This window comes from Ascaphus truei, chromosome 2, assembly GCF_040206685.1.
Source record: "Ascaphus truei isolate aAscTru1 chromosome 2, aAscTru1.hap1, whole genome shotgun sequence".
NCBI lineage: Eukaryota > Metazoa > Chordata > Amphibia > Anura > Ascaphidae > Ascaphus > Ascaphus truei.
The window spans coordinates 141,048,839-141,070,420 of NC_134484.1; the positions used below are offsets into that span (position 1 = coordinate 141,048,839).

General features: G+C 46.4%; 1 protein-coding gene across 4 annotated transcripts in view; it reads left to right on the plus strand.

Moving 5' to 3' along the window:
* Nucleotides 1-21,582, plus strand: part of ARHGAP28 (Rho GTPase activating protein 28) — a 214,177-nt gene that overhangs the window by 154,247 nt on the left and 38,348 nt on the right. For all 4 annotated transcript variants that reach the window (XM_075585329.1, XM_075585325.1, XM_075585327.1 and 1 more), the window contains exon 8: nucleotides 15,131-15,208. In XM_075585329.1, coding sequence (XP_075441444.1) covers nucleotides 15,131-15,208 — 78 coding nt within the window. The remainder of the gene's footprint in view (nucleotides 1-15,130; nucleotides 15,209-21,582) is intronic.

Genomic DNA, 21,582 nt, shown 5'->3' on the forward strand with positions numbered 1-21,582 from the left:
AAATTGGGATACAGAAGGGAAAAGGGGCAGGGAAAATTGTTAAGCATTACATTACATCAGCATTCATTTATTCACATAGGTAGCTTACCTTACTGAACATTCATATTTGTAGTGTTGTACATGTAACGGGTTTCCCCCCCCCCCAATCTCACATTGGCCCGGGTACTCTAACAACCAACCCCCATTACGTGTTTGTGTTTGGTGGTGCACCTGTAGGCAACAGGACTCCTGAGTCTCCCGCTTGATGGTATTAGGGGATGTCATCAGGACAGGTAGCTGAGGTAGTGGGTGTGAGTTCAACTTACATCATGTGCAGCGCCTCCACCTCATCAGGATCTGTGCTTCCGCAGGGAGATGGTCCTGGTGAGGAACTCCTTCTTGGTGGTGACTGCCACTGTTGAGTAACTTCACACTCACACAGTGGGGGTATCGTTAACAAAGCCATATTTATTGCAGATTGGGATGTAGCAGACTGCCCCATGCAGCTGCCGGCTCTAGAGTGGCTTAGACAGGCCGATTGGTCAACCTGGACCGCTAGTTACTGCACTAGGGTCACAAAGTGTTCCTACAATCCCTTATGCAGGAAAATACAACTTCCCAACAACTTCCCACAGCTGCTGGAACACTCTAACTAACTGTGTTGTGCCTTATATACTTCAGGAGGCAGGCGCATCCCTGATGTCACTATCCAGGGACTCAGAGCATACAGCCACGCCCCTCCATACATAGGGCACCTCACCATGGTGTGAGGGAAAACCTCCATAACTACTGCTGGCATACCTGATCTTACCAGGACTTACTGCCAACAGAGAGGAAAGTAATATACCATTATTATGCATGGCTATACAGTATACTCCCCCTGGTGAATCCCCACCGTCCCGGCTGTGGCCTAAATTTGGTGTACCTTGCTCCAGGAAACACTGAAAAAGAACACACAAATTAAGCGTCAAACGTTATCACCTTTACATAATAATGTAAGAACCTTTCACTCACTGACCAGCAGGGAGCGTTAAAGAAAAAGGGCAGACCACTCTTTGACGGGACCTAATAGTAGTGTCGAGGGTCTGGTTTCTTCACCTCCCGCCCCGCTGCATCGGTGACTGTCACGCTATACTCTCGGGGCAAGCCTCGCTCATTACAATACACCACCTTGTGCATATAAATGCTGCGCCCGATTTTCCAAACCCTCATCAGTTGGGAAACCCTCTGCACAGCCTGAACTCCCTTAATAGCTCCTCCCTTATTAACGATATAATATTCTATATCATTACGAAGCCACCTCTCTCGATTGTCCTCTATTTCCCTCATCAGAGGTTCGGGGACATATGGGTATTCAAGCCCATGAGACCTTTTATATTTGGCTGTAATAGCCCGTTCAGCTCGACAGGCCCGGGTTAATTTAGTTTGCCCAGCCTTTCCCGGTAACACCCATGACAGGGGCTCATCTAACTCCATTGGATCATCTAACACTTCAGATCCCTTTGGGGTAATAAGACCCCTTTGGATTCGGTCCCACCTTACTCGTAGCTCCTTGAGGTAAGCCTCATCGTCGAAATCCCCAGGAGCCCACCAATGGTCAACCACCCCATCCCTTTCTAGAATGAAACGGGTGCGGTCTATCCAGGCGACATAACCCTCATATAATGTGGCCCACCATCTAGTTTCCCGTACCTCTTCCGAGTTGGATTCTAGTGGCTCTTCCTCTTCAGGCCCACCCGATGATACCCATGAAGTACCCTCAGATTGCGTAACCTTTCCCCGCCTCTGTGACCAGTGTCCCCCCGTGATACTCATCATACTGGCACAATCACTGGGCACCGACCCTCGTCGGGAAATCCTCCCTCCACCCTCCGATCCATCATCAGAAGTTCCCCGTCCAGACTTCCAGTCCGTTCCTCAGTCGGACCCCGGGAATCCCCTGACATCCCCAGGCTAGAGGTAGATCCGAAGGAACAGGTGACAGGAACAGGGGATTGAACTAGGGCCTTGGGGCTAACTTTGGGGATGGACGGGGTTGGGGGACGGGGCCGGATGGTAGGTATCGGCAGGGTTACGGCCTGCTCCTCAGCAATACCTGCCTCACTTCCGCCACAAAGTCCGTTCTTTCCTCCGGCAGCTGAGCCTCTCGCTTTCCGGCTCGACCGCCCACTCCGTCTGTCAGTAGGGGATCGACTCCCACTGCTCGACCGTAGAGGTGCGATCACCTCCCACTCGACACCGCTTTGGTCGTCCGGAACTGCCTCCGCACACGCACGTGCTGCGGCGCCATCTTGGGTTGGGTCCCCAATCGAGACCTCTTCCTCCACGAGGACATCCGGCAATGCCCTTCTGCTGCGCGGTCCAGCCTGACCCTGGATCCGCTCTTCGTTCACCTCCACCCCTGGAATCTGCGGCGAGCACGGAGTTAGCCTACTGCTCCGCAGCGTCGGGGTGGATCAACCTCCTTCCGACCCGCTAGTCACCACGGCAGTGGGACTCCGGCGATCGGGTAGTCGCGGTACTGGAGACACTCGACTCCGTGTCTCCACGCCACGAGGGATAGCATCTCGCCACGGAATACCACTGGCATGGTACTCCGTCAACAAGTCCTGTGCATCTGCCAGCCTGGCACACTCCTCGTCCGAGGACTCTAATTTACAGTTCGGGTGGGGTATTCCAGTAGGGGACGGTCGATGGGCTCCTTTCCGGTCACCTCCCTGATGGCTGGTTTTCTCTGCCTTAAGAACTCGGCTTGATTCCGGCTCCACGGGACCTGCACTCGCACTCCACAGTGCACCCGGAAGCTCCGCTGCCGACATCGGGGTAGGATCTTTCATCCCCACGGCTTGTACCGGCACAAACGTCGTCATAGGCCACATATATTGCAGTCCACAATGAGGACATCGAGCCTCGCTGCCCACAGCTCCGCCCGGCAGTATGCACTGCAGGCAGAGACAGACCACTGTCTCCACACCCTCTACGCGTATAATCAGGAAGCCTCCTGGAACCGAGTAGGGATGGGTAGATATCAAGGGACTCTGCTCCACTTTCTCCGCTTGCTCAGCCATGGTCACCAACGGAGGCACTCGTCTTAGCGGTCTGTATTGATCAATGGCTCTTCGACAACTGAAGTGCAGGGGATGGTTGAACAATCCTTCCCCCCACTTCCTCCATCGGCATCCGGTGGAACTGCAGACCACTCCCCCTAGTTGAAACTAGGGGGATGTCTCGCAGCTTTGTAGGCTGACCCAGCACAGGGGCGGAGTGAGTCATAGTCCATGAAGGCGCGGCTCCAGCTTTCGCGCCAAACTCCCCAACTGGGTGGAGTTTCCTCGTTGCCGCCAATCCTGGCCAACAATTAGCAAACTGCAAAGTTGCAAGACTTTCTGCAGCTGGCCCACGCGGTGTCCCGGGAACGCGGGAACCGCCATTTTGGTAAGTACTGTCCTTCTTCATATTTGAGGTAGCGTCTGGCTGTTTGTTTATTGGTGTATAACAAAGTCCATTTCGTTCCTCCCATCTCGCAAGGCTGTCGTCCTCACTTGTCTCGGGGGTATCTTCCCGAGAACATAGGCATGACAAACACGGCGCAGCCACGGCTTTCACGCCATTCCATAACAAACACACAAGAGTCTCTCCTGTAGCTTGTTCTTCTTCCTCATCCCGGCATCCTGGACCTTCTGCTCCTTGCAGATCCTCCATTCTGACAGTCGTTTCTCGATCACTGTATACGGGATTATTGTACATGGAGCTCCGCTCTGCGGGGCAGCTACCACATCAGTACAATAAAACATGCCTTGTACACCACCTATGTACCTAACGTAGATCTAACTCGTGTTTGCACTACCTCAGGCTAGGCTCACTCTCTCAGTGTCTGCCGTATCTCCTTCCTCCCAGTCTGTGCTCCCTTTAGTAAGTGATCTGGAATGGCTAGAGTACTCTGGGGCTTCCATGCAGTACTTGGGCGTCTACCTCTCTTGGTCAGCCTAGTGCAGACCCTCTCCAGGAGTCCTGACCTAGTTAACAGGCTATCCCTTCAGGCGTCCTACCCCTAGCGCTACCTCAAGGTGACTAGAACAGCTATAGCCCCTCTCCAGACCCACTAACTCCTCTCAGGTTCCCAGGTTACTCCTGTGGTTCCATCCCAACACAGCACAAAGTGGCAGCATACACTTTCCCTGTTTCCTAGCGTGTGCCTAGCAAAAGCCTGTCCTGTTGACAGATATATCTCAGCAGCGCCTCCAATTGTAATGGGTTTTCCCCCCCCAATCTCACATTGGCCCGGGTACTCTAACAACCAACCCCCATTACGTGTTTGTGTTTGGTGGTGCACCTGTAGGCAACAGGACTCCTGAGTCTCCCGCTTGATGGTATTAGGGGATGTCATCAGGACAGGAAGCTGAGGTAGTGGGTGCGAGTTCAACTTACATCATGTGCAGCGCCTCCACCTCATCAGGATCTGTGCTTCCGCAGGGAGATGGTCCTGGTGAGGAACTCCTTCTTGGTGGTGACTGCCACTGTTGAGTAACTTCACACTCACACAGTGGGGGTATCATTAACAAGGCCATCTTTATTGCAGATTGGGATGTAGCAGACTGCCCCATGCAGCTGCCGGCTCTAGCCGCACATCTCTCCGTGCTGTCCCTTTGCCAGGTACGCCCTCCCAAATTGAAGTGGGATTCCCTCTTCTCCTAGGGAGATCCTCTCTGCGCCAGGTCCCTGGACACAGAGTGGCTTAGACAGGCCGATTGGTCAACCTGGACCGCTAGTTACTGCACTAGGGTCACAAAATGTTCCTACAATCCCTTATGCAGGAAAATACAACTTCCCAACAACTTCCTACAGCTGCTGGAACACTCTAACTAACTGTGTTGTGCCTTATATACTTCAGGAGGCAGGCGCATCCCTGATGTCACTATCCAGGGACTCAGAGCATACAGCCACTCCCCTCCATACATAGGGCACCTCACCATGGTGTGAGGGAAAACCTCCATAACTACTGCTGGCATACCTGTTCTTACCAGGACTTACTGCCAACAGAGAGGAAAGTAATATACCATTATTATGCATGGCTATATACAAAAATCACATACAATTAGGTCCGGAAATAATTGGACACTGATACAAGTTTTGTTATTTCGGCTGTGTACCAAAATAAATTCAAGTTACAGTTAAATAAGGAATATGGGCTTAAAGTGCAATCTATCCACTTTAATTTGAGGGTATTCACATCCAAATTGGAGAAATGTAATTCCTAAAACCTATATTTAATATGTAGCCCCCTCTTTTTCATGGGACCAAAAGTAATTGGACAATTGACTCAAAAGCTGTTTCATGGACAGGTGTGGGCTATTCCTTCGTTATTTCATCATCAATTAAGCAGGTAAAAGGTCTGGAGTTGATTCCAGGTGTGGCATTCACATTTGGAAGCTGTTGCTGTGAACCCACAATATGCGGTGAAAGGAGCTCTCAATGCAAGTGAAACAGGGCATCCTTAAGCTGAAAAAAAAAACAAATAAAATCCACTAGAGAGAGAGAGCAGGAACATTAGTAGTGGCCAAATCAACAGTTTGGTACATTCTGAGAAAAAAAGAACGCACTTGTGAGCTCTGCAACACAAAAAGGCCTGGACGTTCACGGAAGACAACTGTGGTGGATGATCGTATGATCCTTTCCATGGTAAAGAAAACCCCCTTCACAACATCTAGCTAAGTGAAGAACACTCTCCAAGAGGTAGGCATATCATTATCCAAGTCTACCATAAAGAGAAGACTTCACGAGAGCAAATACAGAGGGTTCAAACCATTCATAAGCCTCAAGAATAGAAATGCCAGATTAGACTTTGCCAAACAATATCTAAAAAAGCCAGCCCATTTCTGGAACAGCATTCTTTGGACAGATGAAACTAAGATCAACCTGTACCAGAATGATGGGAAGAAAAAAGTATGGAGAAGGCTTGGAACAGCTCATGATTCGAAGCATATCACATCATCTGTAAAACACGGTGGAGGATGTGGGATGGCATGGGCATGCATGGCTTTCAGTGGCACTTGGTCACTAGTGTTTCTTGATGATGTGACAGAAGACAGAAGCAGCCGGATGAATTCTGAAGTGTATAGGGATATATTGTCTGCTCAGATTCAGCCAAATTCAGCGAAGTTGATTGGACAGCGCTTCACTTTACAGATAGACAATGACCCAACACATACTGCGAAAGCAACCCAGGAGTATTTTAAGGCAAAGAGGTGGAATAATCTGCAATGGCTGAGTCAATCACCTGCTCTCAACCCGATCGAGCATGCATTTCACTTGCTGAAGACAAAACTTTAGGCAGAAAGACCCACGAACGAACAACAACTGAAGACAGCTGCAGTAAAGGCCTGGCAAAGTATCACAAAGGAGGAAACCCAGCGTTTGGTGATGTCCATGCGTTCCAGACTTCAAGCAGTCATTGCCGGCAAAGGATTCTCGACAAAGTATTAAAAATGAACATTTTATTTATGATTGTGTTAATTTGTCCAATTACATTTGAGCCCCTGAAATAAGGGGACTGTGTATGAAAATGGTTGCAATTCCTAAACGTTTCATACAATATTTTTGATCAACCCCTTGAATTAAAGCTGAAAGTCTGCACTTCTATTGCATCTCAGTTGTTTCATTTCAAATCCATTGTGGTGGCGTAAAGAGCCAAAATTATGAAAATTATGTCAGTGTCCAATTATTTCCGGACCTAACTGTACATCAGTTTCTCACGGGATGGAGGGGGGATGGGGAGGGAGGGGCAAAGATAGGGGATAGAACACATCAACTAACGTGGGGAGGGGGTGAAGGGGGAGAGGAGAAATTATTACAGTATTCTCAGACTTATATCTCAGCATCTTGTCTCATTCCCGTCTCCTAAATCTCCTCTCGGTTTAGGGCCTTCTGGAGAATCAGACCAGTTTTTACAGCATTGCTAGCTCTGGGTCAAGCCCCATAACACCCTCCTGTGACAACAACGGTTCCCACACCCGGGCAGAATTTAATACCCTTACTGTAAAGAGCCATTTCCTTTGTTGCTGGTGAAATCTCCTTTCCTCTAACTTTAAGGTATGGCCCGTGTTGTTTGTTCTGCCCATGTGATGAATAGTTCTTTTGAAAGCTCCTTCCATTGTCCCCAAATAATTAATTGTTTGCTCTTGCATAGCGCTGCTTGTTTTTGAGAGCGCTTTACAGAGACATTTTTACAGACACAGTCCCTGCCCCATAGAGCTTACAATCTATGGGGGTTTTTTTGGTGCCTGGGGCACAGGGAGATAGAGTGACTTGGCCAAGGTCACAAGAAGCCGACACCGGGAATTAAACCAGGTTCCCCTGCTTCAAACTCAGTGCCAGTGTCTTTACTCACTGAGCCACTCTTTCTCCCTTTATTTGCCTACAGTTATCATATCCCATCTTAGACGCCTCTTTTGTAATGTAAACAAATCTCATTTAGCTAGCCTCTCCTCATAAATCAGATTATCCCTCCCCTTTATTAACTTGGAGGCTCTTCTCTGCATTTTTTTGTAGTTGCATAATGTCTTTTTTTATGGAGTGGTGCCCCAAACTGTACTCCATATTCAAGGTGTGGTTTTACTAATGCTTTATAGAGGGGTATAATTATGTTTACTTTCCTTCCATTCATTCTCCATTTAATGCAAGATAAACTCTTGTTTGCAGCTACTGCATGACTTTGAGCACTGTGTCTAAGCCTGCTGTTTACAAGCACCCCTAAATCCTTAACCATCAAGGATTCTCCTAATTTACTCCGCTTAAGTCGCCTGTTTATTCTTGTTTCCAAAATGCACAACCTTACATTTATCTGTATTAAACCTCATTTACCTGCCCTTTAACTGCCCACGTTTCCAGTCTCTCCAAGTCCTTTTGGAGAGAAATTACATAGAGACTTTGTTCTCGATGCCAACCTCAAGGTCATTAGTAAACAAGTTAAAAACAGGGGTCCAAGTACCGATCCTTGACGTACTCCACTTACAACTTTAGCCCAACCTGAAAAAGTTCAATTTATGACAACTCTCTGTTACCTATCCTTCAACCAGTTTTCAATCCAGGTGCAAATATGTTTACTGAGTCCAATTTGCTTTGTTTTGTACACTAACCTCTTGTGTGGAACCGTTTCAAAAGCCTTTGCAAAATCTAAGTAGACCACATCAACTCCTGGTATAAATTCCTAATTACCTCCTCAAAGAAACAAATAAGGTTAGTTTGGTATGACCTTTCCTTCATCAATCCCTGCTGACTATTACTAATAATTTTGTTTTCCATTAAGTATTCCTGAATATTATCCCGTACTAAACCTCCAAGTAGCTTTCCCACTATTGATGTTAGGCTTACAGGTCTGTAATTCCCCGTTTGGGATCTATCTCCTTTTTCAAATATGGGCACCACGTCTGCTTTACGACAATCTTGTGGAAATGGAGTCCTTGAATATTAAATGTAATGGTTTAGCTATTACTGAACTTAGCTCCTTAAGAACTCTTGGATGTATGCCATCGGGGCCAGGTACCTTATTTACTTTAATTTTATCAAGACGCCTAGGAACTTCTTCCTCAGTTAACCAATTGTTCATTAATATAGAGGTTGTGGCTTACTCCTGCGGCACTACTAATGCAATTGATTCTTCCCTGGTAAAAACAGAGGCAAATAATTTGTTTAACCCCTCTGCTTTTTCCTTGTCTCTAATAAATTGTCTGCCTACTGTATCACACATTGAAAGGGTCCCATATTTTCTTTTCTCATGTAACCCATATTCCCCCACCCAATCGCAGATAGGGTGCATGTGAGGGGATCTATATGTATTACCCAGTGTGGTGCTTTACCTGTTAGGCTCAAAGGAGGCCTGAGCCTCCGCCAATGAGAGCCTGGGGTGTATCCTCCTGAACAATACTATAGGGTGCAACGCCTCCACCTGCGATGGCTCCCAGCAGAGCGGGAGTTGTTTCTCAAAGGACAATAATATAATATTACGCACACAGCATATAAAAGAACAGTGACTTTACTAACAGTAACCATAACCATGCATGTCATACATTACGTGTCTCTCTTCTTGGAGACACAGTAACTAATGCGTCTCGCAGGATGCAACCCTTCACCGTGTGCCCACACCGTGTCCAATTCCCCACACCACAACCCCACCCCCAAAGTAAGGTATGTGTGCGTGTGACTGCGCAGCCACTATGTACTGATTTATAGTTGGTGCACTTATGGATGTTACCTGCAGCGCTCGGACCTGCAAATAGACTTCGCAAAGGATCCGACGGTGAAGATGCATCAGGGGTACCTTGCAGGGCGATCCCACCCGGTTAGCTGCTGCTGTGCTTGAAGAGGTCTGATCCCAAACCTCTGCGTTGGTGCTGCAACAGTCTCTGGGCCTTGACACTTCGCTCTCTCTCTCTAATGTGACAGATTCCTGTACTAGGACCTGTCCCTGTGACCACCCACCCTCACTAGTGGGAAGTCAGGGAATCAACTCTAGCCTGGGGATTTCTGGCCTAGGCAGAAGCTCGCAGCTCTCTGCCCCTCTTCTTTCCCCCTCTGTCTCCTAAGTCTCATTGACTCATGTGCTTCACAGTCTGCTTCCTGACTCTGCACACAACAATGTAACCAATTCCCTGCTGCAGAGAATCTGCAAGTCACAGTGGCTGGCTGGCTGCAGGTGACAGGGATCGTAGGGCATTCCCCAGAGGCTGCTGGGAGATGTAGTCCACTCAGGACCTCTTTCCTATGGGGACCGCGTGCGCGATCTCTACTGCGCCTGTGCGAAGCTGTAATGGGCGCCGCTACGCTTAACTGCGTCTGCGCAACCTCCCAGAGCTCCTGCACACTTGTAATAGCCACCACTACCCTTGCCAACCTCTGAGCATTGCGCGAACCTCGCGCGCAACCACAACATGGCCGCTGCAGCTATCTGCGCATGCGCGAGCATCAGGACCCCGACGGCACCGGCCCAGATGGCGGCGCCAACCGGGATAAGTCGCCGTCCCCTTCCCACAATGCCAAAGGGGTAAGGCAGAGGGCAAAGGAAAATCAGGGAAACCGGGAGTGACCCCCTTACACTCATATTTTTGTTATTACGTTACTTAAAGAACTTTTTAGGGTTGATCTTACTTTCTATTGCAATCCTTTTTTTTTTTCATTTTAGTTTCCTTATAATTCTGATACGATGCCTCCGTCCCTTCTGACTTTAAGAATCTAAATGCCTGCCTCTTCTTTTCCATTTCCTCCCCTGCCTGTTTATTTAGATACATTGGTTTAGACATTTCTTTTATTTTGTACCCAAAGGTATACACTGATAAGTGTGCTTTTCTAACAATGTTTTATAGACTGCCCATTTTTGTTTTTCCCTGCAAAAACATCATCCTCAATTTATTCAAATCTGCCTTTCTAAAATGTAAAGTCTTTGTTGAACCCATGTGATATGGTTTTGATCATTTATTTCAAACGAGACCATGTTATAATCACTGTTTCACAAATGTTCCATTTCACTTCTACATTGTTTGATATTATGAAATTTAGTACTGTCCCTCTCCTGGTTGGTTCCTCAATAATTTGGGTCATATAATTGTCTTTAAGCACTCGCAAAAACCTGTTTCCTTTTGTTGTAACGCTAATCTCATTGCCCCAGTCTGTCTGTCTGGATAATTAAAATCACCCATTATGCAAACATGACCCAGTTTTGATGCCTTCTCCATTTGCAAAGGTATTTTGGCTTCCTATATCTCACAGATATTTGGTGTGTTATGGGGTTCCCCCGGCCCCCTCCTTGTTACCTCCGCTGCAGGGATATTGTTAGTGCTGCTGGAGCCAAGCGGCAGACCGCCGGCAATGTCTGGAAGGTGGGGGCCGAGCAGGGAGTGCTCCGGTGTGCTTCGGAGACTGCGCGACGGCCCAGCAAGCACAGGGCGTCGCCATGTTGTATCGTTGCGCATGCGCAGTGCAGATGTGCGGCAGGGCGCCCCTGGTAGGTCGCGCATGTGCAGTATAAGCACGCGAACGGCTGGCCAATAGAGAGGAGGATCTGAGCTGGGACTACAATTCCCATGAGCCTCAGCAGGGTCACATGATGCCAGGGAGCGAATAGGAGAGGAGGATTGCTGGCAGGCAGGAAAGGGAAGTGTGTGCAGAGACCACGCTAGCCAGTGTGTCCTGGGAGAGCAAGGGGAGAGGAGGTGTGTATTGCAGGGAGTCAGTGACCCACTGCATAGGCCAGGAATTCCCCTTAGGCCCCAGTGCAGGCCCTGAGTCACCACCAGCTTGTGGTACTGCAGGGAACATCCACAGATAGGGACAGCATACCCTTTACTGAGATTAGCACAGGGACACAGTATCTTCCTGCGCTGCTGAGCGATCGGTGGTTTGGGATCAAGCTGCTGGACGCAAGTAAAGACTCGTGAGAGACTACGCTGGATCGGCAGATCCTTTGCGAAGTATAGTTACCGGCTGCAGGAGCGGCCGGAAGGTATTATAATAAGTGCACCAACACCGGTACCTACAGGCGCTGATCCTGCCTTGGGGGAGGGTTCTTTGGGGACACTGGGGTTGAGTGACCAAGGGACTGGTCCAGTACATTGGACACGGTGTGGGGTACACGCGGTGGTGGGAAAGGAACATTACTCCAGGGTGGAGTGTGGCAAGGCCACTGGCATCTGATTATTGAGTTGCCATATACAGTATGTATGCACTATGGTTATATGTGTGATATGTGTATGTTCATGTTTTGCATTCAAAAGTAAAAGGTTACAACGCTGAGGATTATTATTGTTATTATTGTTATTCTTGTCCAGGGGAAACTTACTTATTGGGGATCCTGGGCAAGTGGAGGCGCTGCCAAGTACATATTGTTGCCCCAGGCTCCCAGTTAGCGGAGGCCCAGACCTCGCTGAGCCAGCAGGTATATACAGCATTAGAAGCCTTTCTATGTCAGCAGGAAAGAGGGTTACAGGTGTTTATAGCATATCCCTACAAACATTTTCTTTGCACTTTTACCTTCAATGTCCCTGCAATGTCCCTGCAAGCACTAACCCTAAAACCCACCAAATCACACATATAGAGAGGGAGAGAGGGAGAAATGAAAAACTGGCACTCCTGTATGGTCAGGTGCTTGTACCATAAATCAGAGCATACGTTACCAGCAGCAAAGTTGGCAAAAAGGCAACAGCACTCAGAGGTATAACAATAGAGAAATGTATTGAAAATACACCACACAAAATCAGGGGGTAATGAAGATCCCCCTGTGCAGATCGAAACGTTGATATTGTGTGGTGTATTTTTGTGGTGTATTTTCAATACATTTCTCTATTGTTATACCTCCGAGTGCTAACGCATTTTTGCCAACTTCACTGCTGGTATATTATATATATTTTGTGGTAATTTGGGGGGGTTTCTGAAAGCTTGCTGCGTATCTGTGTTTGTTAACTTTGTCCAGCTCGTCTCAGCTGTTTTGGAGGTTAGTGGCTCCTCCCACCCAGGGTTTAACGCTCGCCCCACTCCACTTTCCAAGTAAGCAGGTTTTCTTTTCATGCAGCTGGTTGCGACAGGTTCAATGCCAGGACCATCCTGCTTCTAATTATAGAGGTAAATAAGGATTTTAATCATTTAGTGTTAGGACTGTTGACCTGATCATGCCTTATAAGTGGCTCGCGGACTGGTACGCTTTGGCCAAAGGGTTAACTAAATGACCCTTTTTAAGAGATATATACTGTAGGTATTTCACTGTGTATTTTTGTCACGTTGGATGTTGCTCTGGACTTCTTTGTTTCTTGTTCCCATAGGGATTCCTGGTCTTTCTCTTCCCACCAAGCCCTCCCTACCAACTCATTTTCTGCATGAATGACATTCCTTGCGGCCACCAGCCCCTTGGTTCTTGTAGAGGGATTGATTCCTGCCTCACTGATTAGTCCACACTCACAGCTGCCCTGACTCAGTAAACTGCCTTCTAAGTACTCATAACCTGTAGCCCAAACTACATTTCTTAACCTCATTAGTCTATAGGGCACTGCCTACATTACCTTCAGTTAGATAATACAACTCATGCTGATTCATCGCTAGCTTATTCAAGTGAGTGTGTGTTTGTGCCTCCATGTCTGTCTCTGTGTCTGTCTCAGTGTCTGTCACCGTTAGCAATAAAGCTTTGAAAAAAAATGCAGCTTAGCTATTTATAAATGTGAGCCACGCTCAGACCGCGTTATAAGCAATTTTGCGTTGTAGTGGATCGGGCTATAACTGGGTTGAGCTGTATTTAATATGGGTGTCACACAGCTTACCAAACTCCCACTTGCCTCCATTCCACATCCATGACCCCTTACTATTTCCCCATTTAGTTCATTATCTGATTCTTGTCAATCCCCCCACCGTCCTAGTTTAAAATCTCCTCCAACCTTTTTAACCTACTACCACAATCTTTCTTGGTCCCTGAGTATCCCAAGTCCCCTCTATGCTGGAGGAACTATTCCCCTGGCTGATAGATGAATCAGTCTCCCCCAGCCTTGCCATTCCTGCACTGCCACCCCCCATATCTTCACTCAATCTGGCAAATCTGTTGGGATGGGTAAGCTCATAACTCGCCTGCCTCTTCCTCTTCCCCCTGCTTCCCTTTCTAACTGTTACCCAGCTACCTACCTATCTACGCCTCACTCACAGCTCCACCATCTGCACCACTAGTCCCAGCCAGGTCCTGCTCAGTGAGCACTAAACTCCTTTGAGCATGCTCAATGTCCCTCAATATTGCAAGTTGCCTCTTCAGATCAGCAATCTGAGACTCTAAAGAGACCACCTGCTTTCACTTCCCACAGCGGTATGCTTCCTGGAACAGCTGCTCCAAGTGCACATACATGCATATATGTGGCAAAATGTGCATTGAGTGACATTCTCAATCCTGCTCATTGTTGCAACTGTGGAGTTATAAGTGCTAACAATGAACTGTACTTAAATATACTTCACCTGGTTTCACCACCTTGTTTCAACTCCTGGTTTAAAGGTTTAAAAATAGATCTGGTTCTAACTCCACACTTGATATAAACAGCACTTGAAATCAAACAGTAATTCCGTTACACAGATCAGGACATGCAAGCTCAGGATTCATTACAAGCCTCTGTTTTAAAGAGGGTCACACTGCCAGGTGTGTCAGGTAAGCAATCAACTAAACCAGAGAAAAAGTTATTTACAATTCCCACACAATTAAAAATAAATGAACCCACTGTACACTGGCCAAGTTCGGCCACCCTGCTAGTATACACTAGTATACACAGCACTGCACTTCCCTTCTGGTTCTAACTCCACACTTAATACAAACAGAACTTGAAATCAAATAGTAATTCAATCAGAGATCATGACATGCAAGCTGCATGCAAAATAAACAGGTACAACGTGCCATGCTGTCAATGCACCCAGAACAAAATAGTGATAGTCCAACAATAAGCACAGAGCTTTACGTGTCATGAACATGTTCCATGGCTCAGATTTGATGTGTGTACATATGTGCATTGGCCAATAATTAATTGAAATGTAACTCTCGGTTTGATCGGGTCCCATTTTCCTGCAGTCGGAGGTACTGGTGGGTTGTGGTCCCGCCCGAGGCTGCAGGGAGACGCTAGACCCATGCTGCTACTTCTTCTGGTCTTTACGTCTGGTGTGTAGTTTTCTTATAGAAGAAAAGAAGGTTGTGGCAATTGGTGAAGTCATAGCCTGAAACACTAGCAGCATGGGCAGCTACACTTACACCGCAGTGAGAAAGGGAGAGGTCTAATCCACTCGCTAGGGAGAATAATATATCAATACATATTTTGGTCATAATAATTATGTGATAGCATCATTAAATATTGGGGTGTTCAAGCTCTCAAGTAGCTGTCACGCCTGCTGTTCCCACCAATCTGTCTGAAATGTAAAGATTGTTAGCCTTTTGGCCACTGTTGTCATGTACAAAATATAACCTTAACTCCTGGTCTGCCAAAAGGGATTTACTTTAGGATCTACTGTAGCATGGTTTAAGAAAAGTTAATTTTATTTGGTACTAGAGAACTATAACAAATTATATATAATTGTTTTATTTTTTTTATTTTTTTAATATAACGTATATGATTATGTAATTTTAATATCTGTGAATGTTGTTTTTGTTTAGCTTCTGCTCAAGCTTGAGGAGACAGGTTTAGAAACGGAAGGCATTCTACGGGTTCCAGGATCTGCCTCTCGAGTTAAGGTATAATTCATCTCTCAGTACTGACCATTCATTTATCTTCTTTCTTGTTTCTTGCACAGACAACTGTATCTTCAATATAGTTGGGAACAAGATAAAATATACGCATGTTTCCCTTTTTAAATATTATTTGGGACGTTATCCCACCCTTTATTGCAACTGTATTTGGTTCACTGATAATTAAACGTGGTATTTTCATAATGTGTAGTATGTCAATACTGCCTCTATTTTTATTCAGTCACTGTCAAAACACTTTCCATTTATTGGAGCTAAGTGTTGAGAATCGTGAAAAATAAAGGATTAAAAGAGGTGGTGCATAAGAAAAGAGAAATAGTGGTGTTCAATGTAGTCATATACTAGGTCAACAGAAGAATAAACCAAAACCACATCCCTCAATACTTAGGAAAACATTAAGAGAAAGCTAATTGATGGCTGTTTTTGTGAAATCTGTGTTCATCCATGAATTCAAGTTGCACTTATTAAGAATTATTGTAATTATTTAATCTGTTAAGTATTTGTACTGTATGTCTAATCCAATCAGTAAAGTGTACACGCCAATGTGCCTCACAGGGATTCAGAATAGGCAGAAGTAGTTCTGTTTGTGCAAAACTGTCATCTAAACCTGTGCTTTTTGTTGGGATTCAGATTGGTTTAATGAACAAAAATGATCTTTTAAACAGAATGTGACAGATGTAGAATGCCAATACTTTGTGGTCCTGAATCATTCTTAGCAACATGCTAATCTTGAGAACATTGGCTTTGTGAATACAGTACATTTGGAGTTAGCCGCAGCCTGGGGATATACCATTAGTGATCACAGCTCGATCTGTGGCGATTTATAGAAAAGAACATGTAGTATAATAAAGATGTATTCAATTCTACAAAGCACAGATTAATAGGTACTGCTGAAATGTGCCATAACAATCAAAAATATGTGTTATATACGTTTCATAAAGTATACATCACTGATTACATCCATCTGGTTACGTATAAGGAAAAATGCTTTCTGGATTTCTGTTTGTAATTAAATACATTGCATTCCTGTTTTATGTTTTAAATAAGTTTATTGGCTAAATGTATTGAACATGAAAATGTATGTTAAACAGTAACTCTCCAAAATAAAAAATATATGGCACAATGTATGAGTGTTAGGTATAAGGTGATTTTCAAAAATAAAAACCGGGACACATTAAAAATGTGTTAATAAAAGAAATGACATCAGTAAAAAAAATAATATTATAATATATAGCGCAGTCCTCGGGTGCCACCCGCGACCACCGCGTTATAAACGGGGTCGCGGGAAAAAATGGCCGGTGGTACCGTGTCCACCGGAGGGGGGAAAGCTGAGAACTCTCCCAGCGTTCCCAGACCAGGTGGGGCAGCGGCAACAGCACACAGCACTTACCCGGCATCTGGCAGCTCTTCTCCCTGTCTCTACTTCCTGCTTCTGCTTCCGTCTTGCGAGAGCAAGCTCCCTTAAAGAGACAGTGTGTCTCTGTGTGTGTGTGTGTGTGTGTGTATTTGACTGTGTGAGACTGTGTGTGTGCAGTGTGCTGTGTGTGTGCAGTGTGCCGTGTGTGTGTGCAGTGGGCTGTGTGTGTGTGCAGTGTGCTGTGAGTGTGTGCAGTGTGCTGCGAGTGTGTGCAGTGTTCTGTGAGTGTGTGCAGTGTGCTGTGAGTGTGTGCTATGAGTGTATGCAGTGTGCTGTGCAGTGTGCTGTGTGCATGTCAGTGTGTGTGTGTGTGTGTGTGTGTGTGCAGTGTGCTGTGAGTGTGTGCTGTGTGCAGTGTGCTGTGCAGTGTGCTGTGTGCGTGTCAGTGTGTGTTTGTGTGTGCAGTGTGCTGTGAGTGTGTGCAGTGTGCTGTGAGTGTATGCAGTGTGCTGTGAGTGTATGCAGTGTGCTGTGAGTGTATGCAGTGTGCTGTGAGTGTATGCAGTGTGCTGTGAGTGTATGCAGTGTGCTGTGAGTGTATGCAGTGTGCTGTGAGTGTATGCAGTGTGCTGTGAGTGTATGCAGTGTGCTGTGAGAATGTGCAGTGTGCTGTGAGTGTGTGCAGTGTGCTGTGAGTGTGTGCAGTGTGCTGTGAGTGTGTGTGCAGTGTGCTGTGAGTGTGTGCAGTGTGCTGTGAGTGTATGCAGTGTGCTGTGAATGTATGTAGTGTGTGTGCAAAAAATGGGCCCCAGCTCAAACCGCGTTATAAGCGTATCCGCTATGACGGGGTTGAGCTGTATTTGTCTAATAGTGTCCCCATTCATTCTCTCTCTCCCTTCCCTCCCCCCATTCTCCCTCCCTTCCTCCCATTCTTTCTCTCCCTTCCCCCCATTCTTTCTCTCCCTTTCCCCCATTCTTTCTCTCCCTTCCCCCCATTCTCTCCGTCCCCCATCCTCTCTCTCCCTTCCCTCCCCATCCTCTCTCACCATTCCCTCCCCCCATTCTCTCTCTCCCTTCACTCCTTCCATTCTCCCTCCCTTCCCACCCCATATTCTCTATCCCTCCTTCCTTTCTCTCACTCTTCCATCCCCCCATTCTCTCTCGGCCTTCCCTTCCTCCATCCTCTCTCCCTCCCTTCCCCACATTCTCTCTCCCTCACCTCTTCCAATTCTCCCTCCCCTCCCCCATTCTCCCTCCCCTCTTCCCATTATCTCTCTCTCCCTTCCCCCCATTCTCTCATTCCCTTCCACCACAATTCTCTCTGTCTCACTCTCTCTCACATTGCGGTAACATTTTACGTTATGGTAATTAACTCCAGCGATAAATACGACTGAATTATCGCATTGATATACAATGCTCTAGGGTAATAATATATTTCTGAAATTGGGTTATTTAAAATAAATTATTACACACCCTATGATTGAAAATACATTTACTCCTTTGATGCACGTGTCTACCAATGATTAGCCATGGGAAGCCATGACTAGCTGACCATTTGCATCAACATGCGATTTAGAGGAGTGACAGTTGGAAGTTAGGGACGAGTTGTGTGTCACTTTTTTATCTTTTATTAATCTGACAGGTCTGAAGTGGCATAAACATTGCTGGCTAACGTATTCCACCATGGAGCAATTTGTCAAAACAAAGTTCTTTTTGCACTTTCTTAGGATTTGATATATTACTTTACATTAGTTTGATCCCCTTAGAGTTTGATGTATTAAGAAAAATTTGGAGCAACGTTGATGCAATAAGTAATTTTCATCTTGTGTCTTTTAGTAATAATGTATTTTGCTCTGTTTTTCTAATTATTTATCAGTGTGCATAATTCCTTACCATTTCACCTTCAGCTGCATCTAAAAATATGCTACACCTATTTCCTAACTCAGGGGAGCACGATCTTTTTTCCCTGCGCCCCCCTGCTGTCTGTTCCTCTCTCTCTGTGCCCCGTTACAGGACCCACATGCAATAAAACACACACTAGTGAACAGATAACAGTTTTACTGCAGGCAACATAAATAATATATATATACAGTCCCACCAACCAGGCACGGCCGTACCCTCTAATACTCCGTTCCCTCCCTGGAGTCACAGTCCCCAAAGTACTGCGGAGCCCTTGGTCAACCAACCACCCTGGTGTCCACAAAGTAATACCCCACCCAATGTGTGATTCCCCACCAAGTGCTGCCCACTAAAGTGTTTGTTGGTGCACGTGAAGAGTTGGGTACCTGCCAGGTGATCTCACACCCGGTCACGCTGATGTCGCAATGATAGGATCCAAGAATGTCCTCCGAGAAGCCTCTGCCTCTACTTTGGCTGGGTCCCGCGTGGCTGGTACCTCCTTTTAAGAGTCTCTGTGGTCACAGTTGGATGATCTGTTCCCAGATCTCCCTGGGCCAGGATGCAGCCGCGTTCTGGCTTTGTCCCTATGTTTTGGTTCTACAGGGCAGTGTCCCTATCTATGGTCCTGTCCCTGCAGCAACCACAAGCTACACAGGGGAGTCGGGCCTAGCTGGGGCCTAACAGGGGATACCTGGCCTAGTGCAGGTGCCACAGATACCGGCACATACCTCTTACCCTAATGGCATCCCAAATCCGACTGGCGTGGTCCCAGACGCGCCAAAAGTAACTCTCCTGTTGGTTGACTTGGCTCACATGCGCTACAGCCCCTGTGCATTCTGGGGCTGTAGTCCCTTGCAGACCTATTCCCCCTAATGGCCACCTCGCATGCCTACTACTGCGCGTGCGCCACCTCTCCTAATGGCTGCCGGCTATGGAGACCGTACTGCGCATGCGCCCATGCATTCTAAATGGCAGAGCCCGTTACCGGGAGCCACCGGAGCCTCCAGCGAGCCCGTCGCAGGCTCACATCTCCCCACAATGCTTCTCGCTGTACCGGAGGTAAGGGGAGCGCCCAGAGGGAACTCCGCTATACCTATTTCTCCGATTTATCATTGCTGCAGCTGTTGGCAATCCGTGGAAATGACTGAAAGCTAGGGTGGAGGCAGGGGTGGGTTGGAGGCAAGGGTGAGGTGGAGGCAGGGGTGATGTGGATTAGGGTCATGTGATTTGCTGCAGTTGTGGTAACATGGTCCTGGTGCCAAAATGTCTGTGGCACTCGGCAACCACAGACATTTTTATATTTTTGTATTATTGTTTGTAGTTTAGAATATCCTTAATGTGGTAATAAAACGCACTATTTATCAGCTCCAGAGACCCCCGGTTCTTAAGATACTTACGGTGAAGTTACAGGTATTACTTCCTGGTTTTGAAAGGGAATTGACATGGTCATCCAATACGAATCCAAAAGCAGTGATGTTGATATGTAAATGAGATTATTTTCCAGGTATCTCAGGTGTGTTCACATGTATATGCATGTTTAGCCCTGTAAAGTTTTGTGAAATATCAAAAATGGCAATATTGTTTTAAAAAACTTGCAAATAAATGTGCAAACACAGTTGAGACAGTCTCGCCCATGAGAATCACATATAACCATGTTATTTCTATACATATGCCAAAGGTTTTTTAAGACACACAGGTCTATTTACTAAAGTCTCCCGGTAGCAAAACCAGTGCAAAAAAAAAAAGCCATGTTCATCAAGGTTAAGGAATCCCATTGACAGCAATGGGAGTTTTTCTCTTAAATAAATCTAGTGCAATTCTTTTGCTTGGACTTTGCCCCAGTTTTGCAACTTTCTCTGATGTGGCGTAAGTCTAAAACTCCTCAGCAGATCTCAGAAACTGTTCTTGCACATGCCGCAGCTCTGCTCCCCAAAAATGGAGCAATGTGTCAAAACAAACTTTTCTCTGCATTGATACATAGACCCCTTAGAGTCAGCAGTTCAATATGCATCAAGCAAAAGTGGTACAATTCAGAAGCTCTATATGTACAGCAGGGCCCCGGGTATACGGCGGGTTCCGTTCCAGAGGCCCGCCGTATAGTGAAAATCGCTGGAAAGCGGATCCGGCGATTTTCAGTGCTGCGCATGCGCAAACCGGCATTTTTGCCGTTCTGCGCATGTGCGATCTATACGCTGCGTGCGCAACCTGCGGTCTGCGCATGCAAGCCGGGCGCATGCGCAATTTCAAATTCAACATGGCGGCCCCCTTCTCGGTGCCGCCGTATCAGCGGATCGCCGAAAAGCGAAGCGCCGAGAAGCGGGGACCTGCTGTATCAAAAAATTAATTTCCACAGAAATCAGTAGTATTTTTGCTTTACTACATATGATGCAGTTAGTTTTGCCCAATAATTGCACCCCTTGATACATAGGGCTTTTTTCATAAATGTCTACCGGCTGCAAAATGGGGACAAAACTGATGCAAAATAAGTGTACCAACATTTATCAAAGAAAAAAAAAACATTGTTTTTTATGTAATTCATTTTCTTTGATTAATGTGCTGCTATAGTTTTGCCCTAGTTTTGCCGATGTGATTTTTTGATCTATAATCCCCAAAATGTATAAAATATGTTTGCAAGAAATTGGTGCAGTATGATCACGTAACTGTTCCTCTTATTCCCATTTACCCAGTCCCTGCAGGCGCAGTGTAAGGTACCCTGGAAGAAAGATATTAAAACATACTCGGGAGTTATTATCAAAATCTCCTGACTGAAAACCTAGGGCAAAATGTGGTGCAAAATGTACAGATTTATTAAAGGAAAAAATCCCATTAAAATCAATGAAGTCTCTTGTTATTTTGACAGCAAATTCAACACTTGTGCATATCGATTTTTGCCTCCATTGCATATTCGGATTATAGTAAGTTAGACCGAGTCATGTAACCACGACCGCAGACAGGGAGGACAGCTGGGACTACTGTCCCAGGCCCGGTCAATCAAGGGGGCCCACCCCCGCTGGCGGAGACACTAGATTTTATTGCCTACAGGCAAGAAGGGCATCCTCTTCCCCAGATCCCCTCTACTGGGCTCACCCCTTTCCTGGCCCTCCCC